We start from the raw sequence: 19,690 nt of genomic DNA, 5'->3' as shown, positions 1-19,690 counted from the left end.
AACATGAGAATGGACTCCTTAAGGTTTCATATCGGATGGGGAAAGTGCGGGGGAGGGGGCGGGGGGGGGATACTCACGAGGCCACGCCCTTTCTGATGGCAGCTAAAAGTTGCCGGCAGGAGTGTCCTTGGTGAAGCTGGGATTTTGCCCATGCTCCAATAAATAGCCCTAAGCTCATGCAACCCTAACTAATCTCAGTGGGTCACAAAAGACAAAAATGAACATGGAAGTAGGGGAACTCACTAGGAAGAAAAGTTTCAGAGGGTGAGAAGGAGACAGCAACAAAGGAGGGTGACTATGACCAGGAGCTATTATGTACGCGCGTGAAAATTTCGCTTGCCCTCCAGGATGTATTTACTGAATCATGGCGGGACGAATGGATTCAGCAAAGCAGTTTTCACAGATGCTCTCTAGAGAAGGGGCTCCAATCCGGTGTGGAGAAGCATCAGAACAACCGGGGAGGTGTGTGACGGTCCCGAGCCCCGCCCTCAAGGGGCAGACTGTCCCCTTCGTCACGTGTTGGCGGCTAGCCAATCATCCTGGGTGGGCGGGGGAAATGGAACGGTGACTTTCGCCTAGTGGACCTTCTTGGCTAACTTTAGGTTAATTCGTGTGGCCTCACGTCGCACCGCGCAGCGGATCCAGAGCACCGCCAGCAGGCTTCAGAGGCGGACGCCATGGCAGCGACCTTCCGGGCGAGCGGTAATTGCTGGGCGGCCTGGACCCGCTGCAGTGCGGAGCCTTCCTTTTCCGTGGGAAGTTCTAGTCTCAGCGTCAAGGTCGGCACTCCTACCAGAGGCCTGGGTGACGGGCGAGGGAAGGGAGGGCTTGCAGGCCGTGTGGCCCTGAAACCGTTTAACCCTTTCACTCCCCCGACCCCGCCAGCCTTTAGCTTCTAGAAACACCGCGCAGACCTAGCGTCTCTGAACTTGGGCCCGCTAGGGCATTAGAGCCATTCAGGGAAGAGGGAGACAGGGAGTTTCGCTGACTGACACATGACCCACTGTCCCCAGAACACCAGCATATTCGCTACAACCCGCTCCAGGATGAGTGGGTGTTAGTGTCAGCCCATCGCATGAAGCGACCCTGGCAAGGACAAGTGGAGCCCCAGCTTCTGAAGACGGTGCCCCGCCACGACCCACTGAACCCTCTGTGTCCCGGGGCCACTCGAGCCAATGGGGAGGTAAGCCCGATACACAGCTACTAAGAGAAATAAGAGGAAATAGTTCTTCCTTATTACTGCCCTTCGCCCACAAGAGGGAGCAGTGCGCCTCCTTTTGAGTCAGTTCTCGGCAAGCAATTTTGATCCTTAGAACGGGACTTCCTCGCCCCCTTTGCAACTTGTGTAGCCCTTGAATTCTGTCAGGTGGTTGTATTTCTAGCCTATTCTTGTCAGTAGGTGAATCCTCCCTATGACGGAACCTTCCTATTTGACAATGACTTCCCAGCTCTGCAGCCCGATGCTCCGGATCCAGGTACCCTCAGTTTAACCACTGTTGGGGAGAAGGAAGACTGGATCTGACCAGGGAATCTGTGCTGCAGAGAGTAATACTCCTTTATTCCAGGACCCAGTGACCACCCTCTCTTCCGAGCAGAGGCCGCCAGAGGAGTTTGGTAACTATGGGTGTCCCCCCTTATAACCTCCAGCCAGGGTTGAAGACGAAGAAGACCTGGGCTTGGGCGCTGCCCTTAGCACCCAATCCCTATCCGTTTGTCATTCTTCCTTCACCACCTAGTAAGGTCATGTGCTTCCACCCCTGGTCGGATGTGACGCTGCCACTCATGTCTGTCCCGGAGATCCGCGCTGTCATCGATGCCTGGGCCTCAGTCACAGAGGAGCTGGGTGCCCAGTACCCTTGGGTGCAGGTCTGTGAGGGGAGGTGTAACGTTGGTTTGGGGGGGTAGCATTACTGCTTCCACAGGGTATGGCGAGGAGGGGTGGACTTGATGTCTGAGTGACTACTGGATCTCTCTGCTTTTACCCAATAGATCTTTGAAAACAAAGGAACCATGATGGGCTGTTCTAACCCCCACCCCCACTGCCAGGCAAGTATGTGACCGGCTGTAATGGCTTTCTTGGCTGAGTCCACTGGCACAGTGGACAGGAGAACTAGATGAAGGGATAGGCAGAAGAAATACATAGGTAATTCGGAGACTCAGAGATAACGGACTCGCCTGCTCTTCTCTGTGCTTGCCCCTCGACAGGTTTGGGCTAGCAGTTTCCTGCCAGATATAGCCCAGCGTGAAGAGCAATCCCAGCAGACCTATCACAGCCAGCACGGGAAGCCTTTATTAATGGAATATGGCCACCAAGAGCTCCTCAGGAAGGTGGGAGTCAGGCCCTGTGTCCCCAGGGAGTCTCTAGCCCTTGTACCCTCCCAGAGAGATGTGTGTGGAAGGGGACATTAGCAGCCATCTAAAGGGATGTGATGGTGGCATAGGGTTGCCAGTTCGAGCCCAGGGACTCAGATCCTTCTTCCTTCCTGCTGGTTGCCCCCTTCCCCCATCACATGCATATTTCCATTCTGTGTGTCCAGGAACGTCTGGTTCTAACCAGTGAGTACTGGATAGCTCTGGTCCCCTTCTGGGCAGTGTGGCCTTTCCAGACATTACTGCTGCCCCGTCGGCACGTGCGGCGGCTACCTGAGCTGACCCCTGCCGAGCGAGATGGTGAGTCTCCGGTAGGATGGTGAGACTGGGTGTTGGACAGAATAGCCTGGTGGGACCAGCATCTATTCCTCCTGGTGAAAATCAGGCTCTGATTCCAGATCTAGCCTCCGTCATGAAGAAGCTCTTGACCAAGTATGACAACCTATTTGAGACATCCTTTCCCTACTCCATGGGCTGGCACGGTAAGGCTTTTGGTATTGGGGTAGTCTCAACAGAATTTCTGGGCTCCTAGATTCTGGCTTAGGGAACCACAATCCCTACAAGGCCTCAAAGCACTTGTTGGCCTTAAAACAACTGTCCAGAGCAGGGGTGCTGAGAAGAGAGATTTGGTGATTGCTCACTGATGTCAGAGCTCCCTGGTGGAAAATACTGGGAGATGGAATATTCAGGTATCTGGCCTAGTTTAGGGGAGGGGCTAGACTGAAGGCTGACAAAAGGCCTCCCGGATCTTCTTCCTGTCAGGGGCTCCCACAGGATTAAAGACGGGAGCCACCTGTGACCACTGGCAGCTTCACGCTCACTACTACCCCCCACTCCTGCGATCCGCTACTGTCCGGAAATTCATGGTTGGCTATGAAATGCTTGCCCAGGCCCAGCGCGACCTCACTCCCGAACAGGTCAGGACAACATCCTGGGTTGTCACAACCCCAAAGAGCCTCATAGAAATCTCCGCATTCCTAGAACTCATTCACTGCTCAACTCTACCCCCTGGTGCCTCCAGCTATCTTGAACTAATCTTCCCATCCCATAAGCCCTCCTCAGTATTTCCTGGGCCCACAACTCTCTGTACAATTCTAGGTGACCCTTACTCTCCCTGGCTGCTTCTTGTCCCCTTATAGGCTGCAGAAAGACTAAGGGCACTTCCTGAGGTACACTATAGCCTGGCGCAGAGAGACAAGGAAACAGCAGCCATCGCTTGACTGTGACCACAGCAGGGCCTTGAATCTTTGTACCTGACAGACCTGGGACCTGGAATTCGGGCAGATGCGACACCAATAAAACTGTGTTTCACGTTTTAACCCTGTTTTCCAACACCAGAGGGATGTGGACTCTTAAATTCTGGAGTTTGGGTAAAGTCTTAAGTATGACTCCAAACACTCTTGCCTACAGATTTTCAAAAATTCAATGCAAGAATCCCCTTCACCAAGCCAAACACGGTTATACATGCCTGTATTGGACACTGGATTAGGATTAGAATTGTGAATTTGAGGCCAGTGTGGGTTACCTAGGGAGACCTAGTCTCTGAAACCCAAGCCAAGCTGGACTTCATGTTGCAGGTCTGTAATATGGCCACTCAGGACACTGAGGCAGGAGGATTGCAAAGTCAAGGCTAGCCTGGGTAGCTTGGTAAGACAGTGGTACAAAGGACATGAGAAATTGGTCAGTGATACAGTATTTAACACGTGCCACCCTGCATTCAGGTATAGAGAAGAAATTCTACCTCTGCTGTCTGAACAATATTCAGTATTGTTTCTAATCCTCTTCACTTGTGATACAAACAGCACGCTAATTTAGGAGACTATTTTAAAATAGTGTGTTCTTGGTAGAGTCTTCCGGAAGGCCAGAGCCCTTTGTATCACTGAGCCCATTGTCAGGCCCACCAAGCCTGAGCATCAAAGTTTAGTGGGGAGAGGGTGAGCAGAGTCCTAGTCCCAATGGTCACCCCAGACACTGGGCTGCTGGCCAGAACCCTGGTTTTATGAGTGGCCACAGTTAGACGCTGCTCCAGACCACAGGGGCTAAAGGGGCGGGGCGGGAGCGTGAGTGTGGCTTGGCTTCCTCCATTTCTGTGCACAGCATATGTCCCTTCAGTAAAGTGCCTATGCTACAGGGATTGCCGGAGATAGCCTCAAGGCTATCTCTTGATCTCGAGTCTACCCCCTCTCTGGATCTGTTTTTTCCTTGTGGTAGGGAGGAGCTACAGGGCTTTTGCTGTCAGAGACCAGATACCACAGAGGTGGTCTCCAAATTCTAAAGCAAATGTAAGAGCTGCGACAGACGTGGGATGGCTAGAATGCCTTTCGTTCATCCTTCTCCAGGGGAACTGAGTCTTACGGTCAAGGAAGTCACACTAAGCCTGGACAAGTGACTTTCTCTCCTCTCCTTGCCATTCTTGAGATCTTGAAGGTGTGGAAGGGGGATGGGTGCCTGGGATTGGGAATGTTGCCTGGAGCTGGAAAGATCAGTAGGCACTTCCCTTGCTGGCTGGGTAGGAGGTTGGTTTCTTAGGGCAGACATAAACACACACACTAACCTTGCCTAAGGTTTGGACACCTGGGAAATTTAAAAAAACCAGCACAGGAATCTAGATGCAACGAGAAGAGATTCTGACTTCAGTGGAATGGGATTCGGCCTGTTTGTTTTTAAAGGTATAAGAGAATTAGACCAACCTCCAGCTCCCCATTTTATCTGGAGTCGGGTACTTTCAAATACAATCAGCCCATTGGTTCAGTAGGGAACCTGAGGTTGCGTGGACTGCAGGAAAGGAAGGGCCTGGGCACTTTCAGGCTTGCTGTCTGTGGGAGGACCGGCCTTCAGGAGAGGTCTGAGGAATGCGGTTTCAGGTTTTGTCCTCGGAGTAAGTTTCAGACGGGACAGGAAGTGTCCCGAGGAGGTGGAAGTGATTGGCAGTTGGAGGCTCCAATGGGCCGAGAGCCCCCCTGCTTCACCTCTCTCGTTCTATTGGCGCTGGGAGGAGCCGCCCTCACAGCGAGAGCTCAGCTCTGGAGTAGAGGCCGGGCAGAGGGTGAGGGCGGAGGGCGCTGGCGGCGGCTGCTGCAGAAGGTGAGGCCTGCTGGGACCCGAGTATTGACTCCCAAGTCCTGCCAAGAGGGGGCGGGGCAGAGTGGTGTTGATCTGAAAGGCAGCGAGTGACTGATGAACTGTGTGTCTGTGTGTGAAGCCCTGAAACTGGTGTCATCTGGTGTGTCTGTCAGCTTAATTCGACTGCGTTTGACAGTGTGATTCCAGCTGGGAGTGCGTCTGTCAGTGGGCAGTTTTTCTTTTAGGTGTTTGTTTGTGAGAAGGGCTGTGACCACACCAGGAATGTGTTTTGGGAAGCTTCTGTGGGGTCTGGATTTTGTGGCTGGGTTTTTGTGTATTAGTGTGTGACTTCAGTAGAGAGCAAGAGTGAGACTTGTGACTGTGATGTGTCCTGTGTCCTAGCCTAGACTGTGTGTGAGTGAAACTGTGTTCATATATATTCGGGAACTACTTAAGTTGTTGAGGGAGACTGACTTTTCTACCCAGCCTGCAGCAATAGACAGATCCACTCCCCAAGGCGTAAGGCTTTCCTTCTTCCTCTGCTCCATAGCCTATGGGGGCTGAGAATGTTCAGTGATAGAGCACTTACCTGGTGTGAGCCAGGGCTGCGGTCCATCTTCAGGGCTGGGACACTAAGTTCCATCACTGGCCCACAGCTCTTATTTAAGACAGGACTACATGTATCCTAAGCCTTGTTTTCTTGTTGGATTCTGTTTCTTCCTCTGCCCCTGTGATTCCCTTCCTGGAGAGATTTTTTATGTCTCTACACAATACCACCTCGTCCCCCCCCCCCCCCAGTGTCTCTTGTTTCTACTTTTCTTTAATAGGGCATCAGACCCCATCACAGATAGTTGTGAGTCACCACGTGGTTGCTAGGATTTGAACTCAGGGCCTCTGGAAGAGCAGCCATGGATCTGGGCCAGCTCCCCAGCCCATGTTTCTACTTTCCTAGTTCTGTCTATAAGCTGTCTGTCCCTCTGTTTTAGTTCCCTGTTTACTCTTTGTTTCCGGCCACACGTGAACTTGCAGCCTTGGTATGACGCTGATCTGCCTTTACTAAGAGCTCCTGTGAGCCCCTCATGGTTAGGAGCTGCTTTTAGGGAGTATAGGGTAACCTCCCCCATTCCCCCCTCCACACACACACACACACACACACACACACACACACACTCAGTGGGACCTTTAGTAGGCTAAGCTGTTTAAATGTGCTTGAGTGTGTGTATCTGTGTGTGACCGTATCCGAGAACTTGAGTCTGAGGGTAACTGTATGTCTTGTATATCAGGTACCAAGGGATCAAAGGCATTTCCTGGTGCTGAGGCCCAACCGGTGGAGGGGGAAAATAGAAATGGCTGCAACTTCCAGGGAAGGGGGGGCTGGTGCCTGGCCTTTCTTTATGTTCTCCAGTGTGAAGCCTGTTTTCTCCTGGAAACACAGTCAGCTGTGCCCCAAGGAAGCATTGCTGGAGAGTGGCAATAGGAAGGAGTGTGTCTGTGTGCTAATTTTTTTATTATGTCCACATGTGTTGAAGTGGATATCTTTGTATTAGTTAACTACCTAGTGAGTCCCCGAGTAAATAGGCTTTGGTGACGCTGTAAAAACAAAGGAAATCTTCTAGCAACAGGGACATAAGCAGAAGCTATCCTTCTCTCCTTGCTGGTCCTGGCTGTGTCTCTGGCTTCCTTTCCAGCCTGAGGGGGGGAGGCCTCTTTCTTTCCCAGGCCCTAGGGTGGGAGGGAATGAGAGAGGGAAGAGGAAGGGTTGGAGGAGGGGGCCTACTCAGCTCTAAGGCCCAGAGGGGCGGGGCTCCACATGGGCAGGAGGGGATGGTTCTGGGGTCCCAGCACTCAGTAGAGCAGGAGGAAGTCTTGGAGGCCATGGGCACTCAGTCACTGTGATTATCAAGGTAGGGTGGGACTAACGAGGGTAAATGGGGCTGGGACGCTGGGGTGGGGGGCAGTAAGACAGTCAGGACCTCATTCTGTCCTCTGGAGAGGTCTTGTGGCTCTTTGCCTGAGGGCTTGCCATCTACCCCTTTCTTATTACCTGCAATCTGCTGCTGCTCCTCTCCACCCCAGAGTCCTTCCTCCCAGCCCCCCACCCCCTCCCTATATGTACATTTCTCAAACTTTTCGTCTCTGCTGCACCAATCCAGACCTCTTGCACATTGGTCCCCCAAACTCCATTGCCTTTGCTCCCGAATGCTTCCCCCCCCCTTGGTGCTGAGGCCCCCACATCAGGCGCCTGCTCCTGCAGGCTCCCAGCGCTCCTCCCTTCTCAGCCACCCTGTCTCCATCTCCATCTTCTGGCTCCTTGCCTGCTCCCAGCCTCTGGCAGGAGCCAGGGCATCTGGATCCGCTTAATTCTGCAGCCCCAGCCTTCACCCTAGTTCCATCCAGCCTCACAGGCTTGAGACCAACAAGATTTCAAGCCAGGCCCATCTGAGTAGCCCAAGTACTAGAGCATGAAGCCAGGCCTAGGCCATAGGCTTGGCAGCCAGAGCAGGGCTAGGCCTCATGTTGGGATTATGGTGGGCATTTGGGCCCATCATGCCAGCTTCCTAGCTAAGGGTGATGAGTTTTGCTATATGTGGGCCAGAGGCAATAATAAGCCTTGGTCAGGTTGGGGGTGAATGCCAGAATTCCCAGCAGCTGAATCGTATGGGTTAATGGGAGTGGCTGAGTCAGTGCCAATCTTTGGTGCCAGAGGTGGGCGCCAAGGATGGTGTGTTGTGTTGGGGGATGGGAGAATGCTAGCACATTCTGTTGCCTCTGGCTTTTGTTCTGGGCCCTAAGCCCAGGACAGGGATAAGTGTGTGTGTGTGTGTGTGTGTGTGTGTGTGTGTGTGTGTGTGTGTGGTGTGTGCTTGTGTGTGCACACATATACAAGGACAAAAACATAGCATTGGATATATGGTAGGAAAAGGGAGTTTAGATTCCTCACTCACATCCAATAGCTACATTTCTCTTGATGCTTCTGTTTTCCTTAAGGAAGCCCCAGCTTTGGTGAGGATAAGCTGGGCTTTAACTCATGGACGGCTAAGTCCTAAGCGTCCTTTTTCTCCACAGATGAGCAGCAGCTGCTCAGGGCTGACCAGGGTCCTGGTGGCCGTGGCTACAGCCCTGGTGTCGTCCTCCTCCCCCTGCCCCCAAGCTTGGGGTCCTCCAGGTAAGAAAATGCCTCACCCCAGCCAGGGCTTGGCAACCTGCTCCTCAAACTCATAATGTTGTTCTCATAAATGGGAAGGGGTATAAAAGGAATATAACTGCCTCTTATAGGGGTCCAGTATGGGCAGCCTGGCCGGCCCGTGGTGCTCTGCTGCCCTGGAGTGAATGCTGGGTAAGTGTTCACCTGTCAATCTCATGCCCACATCCCTGTCCTGACCTTGCCCAGACCTTACATCCCCTCCTATACCTGCTTCTTCTGGCTGTAATCCTTGCTTTCGCGTCCTAACCCTCCAAATGTACTCATTCAATAGAAAATGCACCCAATGTTGTGGATGTAGCTTAGTGCCAGGCATGTACAAAGCCTTGGGTTTGAAACCTAGTACCCCAAATCATCAGTTAGTCAAGTAGCCAGTATATTTATGTACCGGCTAAGTGCTGGGTCTATTGTAGGCTCGGAGATACAGCCACACGTGTGTCTTCAAGAGCTTTCAGTGTAGTGGGGAAGGTAAGCAGCAAACACAAGAAACTGGCAAAAAGGAGCAGCAATGCGCAGGTTAGAGCAGGTAAGCTCCTGACAGAGGCAGCAGCTTGCGAAGATTTCCTGAGGTGGGAATGACCTCAGAACAGAAGGATGAGAGTGTGACCTTCCGGGAAGGAAATTGAGATGATAAAGGAAAAGTAACAGTAGATCACAAGAGACTGTGTAAAGTGAAGGGAATTTGGGGTTAGTCTTTCTTGTTATTTATGTATTTATTTTAGTGCCTGGGAATGGCCTGGGACTTGCTATGTAGCTCCAGCTGCCTCAAACTCATGAACCTCCTGTTTTGGCCTCCTGAGATGATTCTTATGCACCACCACACCAGGCACGGAATCCTGGTTTGTTTGCAGGTGTGCTTAGGTGCTCTGAGAGAACCGCCTTATCTCCTCATCTCTCCTCCAGAACTCCAGTGTCTTGGTTTCGGGATGGGGATTCAAGGCCGCTCCAGGGAACTGACTCTGGACTAGGGCACAGACTGGTCTTGGCCCAGGCGGACAGCCGTGACGAGGGCACTTACGTCTGCCAGACCCTGGATGGTGTATTTGGGGGCATGGTGACCCTGAAGCTGGGCTGTGAGTTAGGGAAGGTGGCAATGAGAGGCCATGGGATTCCCAAGGAAACCTGGGACATGAGCAAGCCCTCTGGGACAGGATGGGACTAGGGATGTCTTGGTCTCCAGCTGTGCCCTCTGTCTCCAGTTCCCCCAGCTCGTCCCGAGGTCTCCTGCCAAGCAGTAGACTATGAAAATTTCTCCTGTACGTGGAGTCCAGGCCAGGTCAGCGGTTTGCCCACCCGCTACCTTACCTCCTACAGGTATGTGTGGGTGTGTCTGGTATGTGTGCCTATGGCTTTGGGGTTGCTGGCATGATATAGGTATGGGAGGGAGGTTCTGACAAATACTCAGAGAAGACAGGCGCCCCCCTTTCCTCCTGACCTCAGATGGTAACCTTTTATTTTTTTTTTAACCAGGAAGAAGACCCTGCCGGGAGCTGAGAGTCAGAGGTAGGACAGGAGAGAGACTGGGAACTCTAACTTGTGATCTATTTCCAAAACCCAAGATGACATCCTCCCTTCTAGGGAAAGTCCATCCACCGGGCCTTGGCCATGTCCACAGGACCCTCTGGAGGCTTCCCGATGTGTGGTCCATGGGGCAGAGTTCTGGAGTGAGTACCGGATCAATGTGACTGAGGTGAACCCACTAGGTGCCAGCACGTGCCTACTGGATGTGAGATTACAGAGCATCTGTGAGTAACCCAGACTCCTCCTAGACCATGCCAGACTTATATCCCCTGCTCCAACTTCCTTCCATCTGTCCTCTCCTTTTCACAGAGACAGAGCAGTCACACGTGGGTTTTGTGTGTACTCTAGAGACTCCCCAGTCATTACCTAAGGTCCTTCCCAGCTGCCTAGTTGACTCCTGCTTCTGGACCCACTGGGGAAGGCAGCTCGAACTCATGCTCTCCCTGCCTAGGGGAAAGGCTTGGTGCCTTTTCTTCTTTTGTGATCTAAGAGTGGGAGGGAAGAAGGCTGTAAATTTAGGTTGAAATCTGGGCCAGTGAATCTTCTGTGGACGGAAAGAAAAATCCTTTTATCACTCAGTTATCAAAACTCTGTTTCCAGATTGCTGCCTATCTTGTAATAATGACAGACAGGTCCTGAGGCTCAGTGACTAATCGAATTCAATATTTTCTCTCCTTCCATATCTGACTAAATCACCTTTCACACGCACGCACACACACACACACACACACACACACACACACACACACACACACACTGTGGGAAGAGATAAATACCCATCACTTACCCAGAGCTTTGTGTCTGGCTATCCCCAGTACGTCCTGATCCACCCCAAGGACTGCGTGTAGAATCAGTACCCGGTTACCCACGGCGCCTGCACGCCAGCTGGACTTACCCTGCTTCCTGGCGTCGTCAACCCCACTTTCTGCTGAAGTTTCGGTTGCAATACCGTCCCGCACAGCATCCAGTCTGGTCCACGGTGAGGTCTGCAATGTGCCTCAGTCTTGAACTTCTGGTGCTGTCTCTGGTTTTGAGAGCTCAAATATTCCTCATCGCTTTTGGGCACTGACCTGATTCCTCATCTAGATAAGTGTTCCCAAGGTGTTGTTGAACTGGGTGCTGGAGTAGTGGCTGGTGGGACTCCTGCCCCGGGTTAACTAACCGTAGTGTAAGCCTGTCTGTGGAAGGCAGATTTTTTTTTTTTTAAATCACTTCTAGGGATTGGGAAAATGGCTCAGAGTGTAAATAATTGCTATGTGCACATGAGATCCTGAGTTTGAATCCTCAGAACCCACATAAGTCAGGTGAGATAGCACAGTTTGTAGCTTGAGTGCTCCTATAGCAAGAGGAGAGGTAGAGACAGGAGACTACCTAGAAGTTCATGGGCCAGCCAGGCTGCTATGCAGCTGAGAGCAGCGAAGAATCTGTTCCAAACAATGCAGGAGGAAGAAAGACGTATTCCTGAGTTCCTCCTGTGACTACCACATGTATGCTGTGGCATACCCCACTACACACACACACACACACACTCACACACACACACACTCACACACACACACTCACACACACTCACACACACACTCACACACACACACTCACACACACACACTCACACACACACACACTCACACTCACACACACACACACTCACACACACATACACACACACACTCACACACACACTCACACACACTCACACACACACTCACACTCACACACACACACACTCACACTCACACACACACACTCACACACACATACTCACACACACACACTCACACACACACGCGCACACACTCACACACACACACTCACACACACTCACACACACAAGCATGCACACACGGAGGGAGGGAGGGAGAGAGAGAGAGAAAAAAAAACTTTTAGGAAACGGGGTACCTTTTACCCAGAGGACTCTATGCATACACATATTCCTGTGGCTATGTGAAAATAGTTTATCTCCACATCCAGAAATGTCAAAGATGGGTTGGCATCTCCTGGGAAGCTGCCCCTTTAGTTCATAATCTGCATTCAGAGCTGTCGGCCTTCAGGGTACCTTGATACACATTTGGCTTGTTACCTGTTAGGCATGGTCACCCCTATTACATAGATGAGGGCCACAGTCCACTCACAGCAAGTAAGTTAAAGTTTTGAACACAGACTGGCTGACAACATAGGCCCTCTAAATAACCTCTACCCGCTTCCATTTGCCAAATCCCAGACAGATTTCATCCCCTCAGCCACCCAGCACGGGGGCCTAGACCATCTCTACCAGGTTGATAGGGATGACAGCTATGGGAAGGGTTGTTCCTGCTGGCTGGGCGTGGGCAGGGTCTCTACTTACAGCTGGGACCACACCCCAAGGAACCATCTTTACCTCCAGGTGGAGCCCATTGGCTTGGAGGAGGTGATAACAGACGCTGTGGCTGGGCTGCCCCATGCCGTTCGAGTCAGTGCCAGGGACTTTCTGGATGCTGGCACCTGGAGCGCCTGGAGCCCAGAGGTCTGGGGTACTCCTAGCAGTGGTGAGAGACAAAAACAAAGAAAGAGGGTGTAGCCCTCACCCCCAAGCAACCGTCCACTAGACATTTTTACACATCCCCTTGTTAGGGTTCTGCAGCACTGCTGTGCCGTCCTGTTCAATGGCCTTGCTGGCCTGCAGCCGTACCCTGACTTTAGTCCACCTCTGCACATACAGGCACCATGTCTGCAGTCTACAAGCCAGATCCTCAGAAGCTGGCCACACCCTTTGAAACTGCCCCTTAGGCCCCTACTTCAGACTTAGGCTCTAGCCCTGCCTCTGCCTTAGAAAGGCAGAAGCTTCTGTGCACCTCTCGGGTCTCATCTTTCTTCAGGTCCCCTGCAGAATGAGATACCTGATGGGAGCCAGGGACAAGAGCAGCAGCGAGAAGCAATAGCTCAAGAGGATAGCCCCACTCCCCCAAGACCTTCCTTGCAGCCAGACCCTAGGCCACTTGGTAAGTTTGATGGATTGACAACTCGGGTGGAGGATGAAAGTCCTAGACAGAAGGCGGCACCAAGAATAGCAGCTAACATTGCTCTCCAAGTGACATGTGGCCCTTTCCTTCAGATCACAGGGACCCTTTGGAGCAAGTGGCTGTGTTAGCATCTTTGGGAATCTTCTCTTTCCTTGGCCTGGCTGTTGGAGCCCTGGCACTAGGGCTCTGGTGAGTGAGAACCACTGATTCCTTAGCTGTAATGCCCAACCCCTGCTCTGATGCCCAGGGACCACCCCCACCCTCTACTGATTGCCTGGTGAACCTACCGATTTCGGAACCTCTTCTCTCCACCTGACTGTCCTCATCCTTTGCCAATAAATCCTCTTGGAGGAGAAAAGGTACTAGGAAGACAGCTGCCCTTTTATGCTTCAGGCTGAGGCTGAGACGGAGTGGGAAGGATGGACCTCAAAAACCTGGGTTCTTGGCACCAATGATTCCAGTGGACAAGCTTTCAGGTGAGCAGCACTTGGTAATCTAAGGGCTTGAGTGTCTGACTTAAGAACTGGATGCCCTGTTAATTTTGTAGGTCCTGGGAATCACTGGAGTTGGGTCTTCTTTTTAAATCTAGGTGAGGGGGAGAGCAGGTAGACCTTCATTCCTGAGTGCCTATTCTCAGAAATGGGTCTCTTCCCTTAGAGTATTGGGAATTACAGGTAGCTCCCTTCATTTTCAAGGTGTCAGAGCTGATATTACCACACCCACACCCACTTAAATGTCTTGGATTAATGCTTGTTCCTCTCCCTGATTTGAAAAATTAAATCTTATTACTGTTGCATGCTATGTGTGTGTGTATGGTATGTGATGTTATGTGTGTGTATGGTATGTGTGTGCAGGCACATGTGTCATAGCATCATTTGGAGTCTTTCTACCTTTACATGGGTTCTAGGGACTGCACACAGGTCATGCTTCTTGGCATGTGGCTCTGAGCATCTTGCCACCCCTACCCTTGGCCCAGAGCTATATCTACTTCCTTATCTTTAGGGAGTTAGGGCTTCCTCAAAAAATGGGCTCCTCTGTTCCACCTTATAGTGTTTGGCTTGGAAATGTCCCTCTTTTATTCTCAGGATGTCTGGATCCAGTCCCCCGGTCTTGATATACTCCCTGTTCTTACAGGAATTCCAAACCTGCAGAGGACCCCGGGGAACTTCAGCTGATTTCATCTGTAACCCTGTCAGACTCGGGTGATTAAGTGGACAGGCAGAAAGAGGCAGGACAGTGGATCCCTACAGATGGAGGTTTCAGCTGAAAGTCTGGAACCCTTTTCTTTGACACCCATACTCCAAACTTGCTGCTGGCTGCTTGCTCTCTGGACCTCTGATGTCGTCCTTGAGGTGGAAGTTTGCCTGAGGAATGTGTATAGAAGTCTGTGTCCCTGTGACCGTGTGTATGTGGCAGGGAGCCTAAGTTCTCTGTATGTGTGTATAGATGATTGGAGAGTGTGTGCGATCTTGGGCTTGGCCCTTCTGGGGAGTGTGAAGAGTGGAATAAAAGAGACGGAAGTTTTGGAGATTATCATCTAATGTTTCTTTATTACTTTTGCTGTTGGGGATTCAAGTACATTTTCTTTTGTAGTGCTGGATTTAAACTGGGTACAGTCCCCTGGAGCCTTTTCCCGTGGCGCTCTAACCACCGAGCCAGGCTTCGGTTCTGGGGATGAACACAAACAGTGCGCCGAGCCAGGTGAAGCCTGGGAAGGGAAAAGTACAAAGCTAGGCTCATATTTGGGGGATGAGTTTAGGTAGGGTTCGGGAGTTAGGGGTAAAAGCTAGGTAGGTATTAGGTAACCGGGCCAGGGTTGGGATTAACTTCGGGTTCGGCCTGAGGGTGGAGTTAGAGGTATCAAGGTGGGGGGCAGAGCTCACACAACAGCCTGAAGGTGACAGTCTCCATCAGCCTCCTGCAGTTCCACGCGGATGACCCTCCTCAGCAGTCTGTTTGGGAGTGGTTGCCTATAGAGCTGAGTACAGCAGCTAGTGCTGGAGGGCAGTGGCAAGGCTGGAGAACAATAGGGCCACACTTCAGAAAGGTCTAGACCCATAAACTGCTCTAATTACATAGCTAGAGGTCCAACTTTCTGGCCACTCAGCATTCTATACCCTCTGAGAACTTACCTGCTTCAGGCGCTGGGCTCAGAAGCAACAATATCAGCAGGAGGCTGCCAGTGGCGGAGAGCACTTCCATGATGCTCAGCCTAGAGGTTCCTTCCTTTCTTTCTCCTCCACTCCCCTAGCTTTTATCTAGCTATGCTTGCCTCAGGCACCAGGTGAGTCAGACACAGGTGGTGATGCTTGCTTATCTTGTGATGCTGAGCTCTAACTCTTGGCCTGTTGTCCTGTGACCCTATCCCCTTCCAGGACTGCCATTTCCCCATGGGCTCCTAAGACCTGAACAGAGGATGGGAGGGAGCTGGCGAATGATGTAGGGGTCTGATGTACAGAAACTTAGGATAGCTGTGACCCACTGTGGCATCTCCTAATAGTCGTTTACGTTCATGTCCATAGCCACACATTCACAGTCATACGTCAGTCATGTAATGTAACCTCATAAAGTCACACCCATGTGTACTCACAGACAGAAATTACACAGATCCAGTTATACCCAAAAGCCCTACTGCAATACATTTGCATTTCTACAATCATTCCTTGGAATCACATTAGTACATACATATTTCTGATGGAAGTTTGTGAGTGGGTAGGAACAGAAGGCAGGCCAGCACTAACCTGCCTTCTTCTCCTCCCTCCTCCTTGCCCCAGCTTGCAGTTTTTAATCAGGGGAAATCGATGGGTCTGGGACCCTAAAACAGACTCTTCTTGGCTAATAGGGAGACATTTACAATGGAGGAGGGAAACAGGCAGATGAGGAAGAGTTTCTTGGTGCCAGACTGCTGGTGTCAAAACAGGTGAAAGTGGGTGGGGTGCTGTGGCGTGTCTCAACACTTTGGCAGGCAGAGGTAAATCAATCTCTGTGAGTTAGAGATTAGCCTGGTCTACACAGTGAGTTCCAGGCCAACCTGAGATTCTGCCTCAACAAACAAATCAACAAAACTCCCAGAAGACAAAGCCCCTCTCCCAAATCTCACCTTCTTGCTTCTGCTTAGTCTTGTTCCATGGATGCCAGCTTGTCAGTGGGAGCCTGGGGGATTCCAGACTTAGTCTCTGGCTTGTTGGAGACATCGGACTCAAGAACAAAGTTAGGTTGTCTCTTTTGATTCAAATTCTATCATCTTTCCATTTTGGGCTTGAAAGAACCCTTCCCAACCCAGGTTCAGAAATACCCATTTTCCCAGACTCAAAGCACCTGTACCCTGTCCTATGCTTCCTCCCATCAGAAATATGCATGTACTAATAAGGTTCAGTGGGACGACTGTGGAAATCCAAATGTGTTGCATTGTGACTTTGGGGTATAACTGGATCTGAATGCAAAATTCCGACTCATCTTGAGTCAATACTTTCTGGAAAGCTACAAACCACCTAGAGTGGGATGTGTTTATTGGGCTAATGGCCTAGACTCCTAATCTGGGGGTTTCAATGTTTAAGTTCTGCTCTGGATTTAAAATATAAACTGAGTCATAACATCAGGAATCCATCCCTTATCTGGATGTTGAATTTCCTGCTCCGAGGCCAGCAGGAAATATTCCACTCTGTGGAATAGTGATCTTGGGATAGGAAGGAAGGACTTCCATAGCCCAGAGGCAGCTTCTTTGGCTGTAGCTATACTGAGAACCTAAGCCTTGCTTCCTCCTGACCAGGAAGAGACTCATAGACCCCTCTGGGCACTTTCTCAGAGGTCTTATGACAGTCGGGGAAGATGTGGGCCCAGGGCTAGTCAAAGCATTTGGAGGGGTCTTTGATGTAGATATTGTGAGGGGGATGGCTAAGTTTGCACACTTGAAGGTAACCTACAAGCCAGAGGCCACTTATCCTGAATGTTTGATACCAGAAGCTTCAGGGCATCTCTCTTGCACCTGGTTTAGACCTTTGGCTCAGAGCTTGGGTGTTCCACCAAAAAAGGAATTCTAAGAAAACACACCTCACCCTCCCTGCACACCCGCCCTGCACACCCTGTTCCACCATCCTATCTCCATGCTCTCTGCTGGTTGCTTGTCACTTGTGAGCTGTCCTGAGCCTGTCAATCCAGAGGTCTTTGGAAGGCAGAAACCTTCTCTCCTTATTTTGGCTTCTCCAAAGACATGGAGGCCAAGTCTTCTTTCCCAGCACAGTGTGCTGTGGCAGAGGCAGTGACAGGATAAAAGTCAGCTTTGGGCTCAGCCAGGATCCAGGCTGACTCCATAATGTAACCCTCAGGTGGGAGGGTTATGGAGTGGGAGTCAGTGTCTATGTGGTCGTGCAGAGGACAGTCTGACTGTCAACCACTGTAAGGGTTAACTGGTTCCAGAGTGATTTGGGTGGACAAGGTAAAAAACGGGAGTAGCAGACTGCTCATTAGCAAACTGACAGGGCTGGCAGGGTGGCCATGGTGCCAAGCCTGAGAACCCGGATGGTAGAAAACTGACTCACGAAGGCTGTCCTTTGACCTCCAGCATTGTAGTGGGCACACACACACAAACACACAGTAAAAAAATTAAATACAAAACCACAAAAATGTGGGATCCGACCGGGGAAGACAGCTTGGGGTTTTAACTATAGGAAGGACCTTGGACGCTCAATGCTTGTTACTTTCCTGGGGTATACTGCTGGAAGCAGCTTTAAGAACTGGTCCTTCCTCTCACTGACAGCTGACCCTACAACTTTGGCTAAAAGGTTTTAGATCCACTCCCAGGAAAAGATTCTTCAGACAAAGTTATGGCTAGAGGAAGGTTGTAACAGCTGAAGTTGTGGGGACACTGGTAAGTGTGTGTGTGGGGGAACAGATGTGACCTACTCTCAGTGTGGGTGCTTTTGGGGAAGGTGTGCCAGTCACTGATAGTAATTGAAAGCCTGACCTCTAGGAGCAATGGAGGTCAAGACATGCAAGGGCTTCCTACCAGGGAGGGATACCCTGTGGGTTAAGGAACAGCAGGTGTGGAGTGAGATTCCCAGCACCAAAGGCGGCTGCGGCGGTAAAGTCAGGAAGGCAGTGGGCGTGACTTTAAATCTTTAATGCACCGGCTGTCTGTGCAGCAGCGGTGGGGGTGCGACAGAGGAGACCACGACCTGAGCGCTGGGGAGCAGGCCTCAGGCCGCTCGACAAACAGCTCATTAGGCCTCGCAGAGGCTCCAGCTTCTGCTCCCTGGGGTGCGCCGAGCTGTAGGGCGACCCGACAACGACATGAGGCGGGGCAGGGGCGCCTGGACTCCCCCACATCCGTCCACCGACACTGAACCTCGCTCATGCCCCCACGAGATCGCAGCCCCCTCACCTCCGCTCCCTGCGCCACATTCGCAGCCAAGGAAAAAAGTAGAAGCAGCCCCAGTAGATCCTGCAAAGACAAGGCAGAGCCGGACCGGGAGGGGCGGGGCTGACCCACAGACCCCACCTCTGGAACCTAGCCCTTAAGGAAGCCCCGCCCCCAAGGGCTGGACGGCATCAGCCCACGCCCCTCGAGGGCCCGCTCCGCCCGCCCCGGGACCTTCACCTTCCCCCACCCCTGGCCTCTTATCCCTCCTCCGCTTCTCCAGCCTCCACTCACTCCTCCTCCGCTTCCAGCGCCACCTCGTATCTCCTCAATCGCGACATGTCCCGGGCTCCGAACGGTACCTGGGGAACAGCATGATAGGAACACTTATTCCCAGTCGCAAGTCCCCTTCTCCATCATTCCCAGGACGAGTCTGAACAGTCCTCGGGTACGCTGAGGCAGGTGGCCCCCCCTGGAAGCCAATTGTCACACTTGGACAGGACGGGATGGGTGATAATGGAAATCACTAGAAGTTAAAGCGTTAGGAGGACGGTTATCTAGGGACCGGAACGTGGAGTCACCAGGGAGGGAGGTCTAGCGGCAGTATAGCTGGGACATTTAGGCCCTGGATGGAGATTTTGAGGGGATGGAGTCACCTGAAGGGGGGCTCAGGGGTAGGCACAGCCTAAACTCCCCGCCCTCCCTGGCTCCGCCCCGGAAACGGACCGTTAACAATTACATCACAGGGATACCTTCGCACTCTATGGGCGGGGCTTGCGTATTGCCCGGAAGGGGAGGAACCAGGTTTTCGTCAGAGGAGGTGGGATCAAAGTGTTCCGTTAAGAAATGTTACTGTATTTTCGTTGCTTAAGAGGCGTAGTCGGTGTTTATTAAGATGTCAGACACGCAGGACCCTCTTTTCTGGGATGGAGTCAGATTTTAGAGTTACACAGGTTGGTAGACTGTGACCTTGTCTCGAGACAGCAGTAAAAAGTGCTTTGGAATTCTCTTCACAGTGCCCCCCTAAGCCCCCAACTTTCCTGACTTTTACCTTGTCAATTGTTTTTCTTGCTTGCCCAGTTCTTGAATGACCTCAGACCAGAAGGAATAGGCCACCAGCAAGAACACAGCCGAGAGCAGGCTAAGGTATGGGAATATTTCTTAGCTCAGTGGCCTTGG

The 19,690-nt window shown here is 51.7% G+C and overlaps 4 protein-coding genes and 1 pseudogene across 10 annotated transcripts in view; 3 read left to right on the top strand and 2 right to left on the bottom strand.

Annotated features, from left to right (window-relative positions):
- Positions 1-564: 564 nt before the first annotated feature.
- GALT (galactose-1-phosphate uridylyltransferase) lies at positions 565-3,677 on the top strand. Of its 5 annotated transcripts, none has more exons than XM_080939994.1 (11): positions 565-702; positions 1,014-1,183; positions 1,400-1,475; positions 1,566-1,614; positions 1,737-1,866; positions 1,990-2,046; positions 2,206-2,328; positions 2,538-2,670; positions 2,769-2,852; positions 3,133-3,287; positions 3,510-3,677. In XM_080939994.1, exons 1-11 carry the CDS (start codon positions 678-680, stop codon positions 3,588-3,590), a joined length of 1,083 nt encoding a protein of 360 aa, XP_080796120.1. In that variant the 5' UTR covers positions 565-677; the 3' UTR covers positions 3,591-3,677. The 5 variants fall into 5 exon arrangements, with proteins under 5 accessions (XP_080796120.1, XP_080796124.1, XP_080796121.1 ...); XM_080939998.1 differs by having other exon boundaries at positions 565-732; XM_080939995.1 differs by having other exon boundaries at positions 661-779.
- Positions 3,678-5,373: 1,696 nt separating this feature from the next.
- Positions 5,374-14,688, top strand: IL11RA (interleukin 11 receptor subunit alpha). 2 transcript variants are annotated; one of them, XM_080939951.1, is made up of 13 exons: positions 5,374-5,454; positions 8,500-8,599; positions 8,710-8,770; positions 9,539-9,708; positions 9,835-9,949; positions 10,106-10,138; positions 10,214-10,380; positions 10,972-11,135; positions 12,540-12,681; positions 13,012-13,134; positions 13,248-13,344; positions 13,549-13,631; positions 14,290-14,688. In XM_080939951.1, exons 2-13 carry the CDS (start codon positions 8,500-8,502, stop codon positions 14,328-14,330), a joined length of 1,296 nt encoding a protein of 431 aa, XP_080796077.1. In that variant the 5' UTR covers positions 5,374-5,454; the 3' UTR covers positions 14,331-14,688. The 2 variants fall into 2 exon arrangements, with proteins under 2 accessions (XP_080796077.1, XP_080796078.1); XM_080939952.1 differs by lacking the exon at positions 5,374-5,454 and adding an exon at positions 7,291-7,337.
- Positions 14,689-14,706: 18 nt separating this feature from the next.
- CCL27 (C-C motif chemokine ligand 27) lies at positions 14,707-15,357 on the bottom strand (the record flags this gene model as incomplete). Its single annotated transcript, XM_080940356.1, has 3 exons — positions 14,707-14,863; positions 15,039-15,171; positions 15,288-15,357. 3 exons carry the CDS (start codon positions 15,355-15,357, stop codon positions 14,707-14,709), a joined length of 360 nt encoding a protein of 119 aa, XP_080796482.1.
- A 2,687-nt stretch (positions 15,358-18,044) lies between these two features.
- Positions 18,045-19,225, bottom strand: LOC308438576 (uncharacterized protein). Its single transcript, XM_080940033.1, has 4 exons — positions 19,168-19,225; positions 18,806-18,873; positions 18,536-18,595; positions 18,045-18,421 (listed from the first exon to the last, which is right to left on the bottom strand). The coding sequence occupies exons 2-4, from the start codon at positions 18,850-18,852 to the stop codon at positions 18,265-18,267; spliced, it is 264 nt and encodes an 87-aa protein (XP_080796159.1). The 5' UTR covers positions 18,853-18,873; positions 19,168-19,225; the 3' UTR covers positions 18,045-18,264.
- A 128-nt stretch (positions 19,226-19,353) lies between these two features.
- The window catches only part of LOC308438736 (large ribosomal subunit protein uL30-like), a 111,174-nt pseudogene continuing 110,837 nt past the window's right edge, over positions 19,354-19,690 (top strand). Inside the window, exons 1-2 of the transcript in view lie at positions 19,354-19,464; positions 19,592-19,657. The product of the transcript in view is annotated as a large ribosomal subunit protein uL30-like (transcript). The remainder of the gene's footprint in view (positions 19,465-19,591; positions 19,658-19,690) is intronic.

The sequence above is a fragment of the Micromys minutus genome (assembly GCF_963924665.1).
Source record: "Micromys minutus genome assembly, chromosome: 28".
Taxonomy (NCBI): domain Eukaryota; kingdom Metazoa; phylum Chordata; class Mammalia; order Rodentia; family Muridae; genus Micromys; species Micromys minutus.
This window is presented reverse-complemented; position numbering and strand designations above follow the sequence as displayed.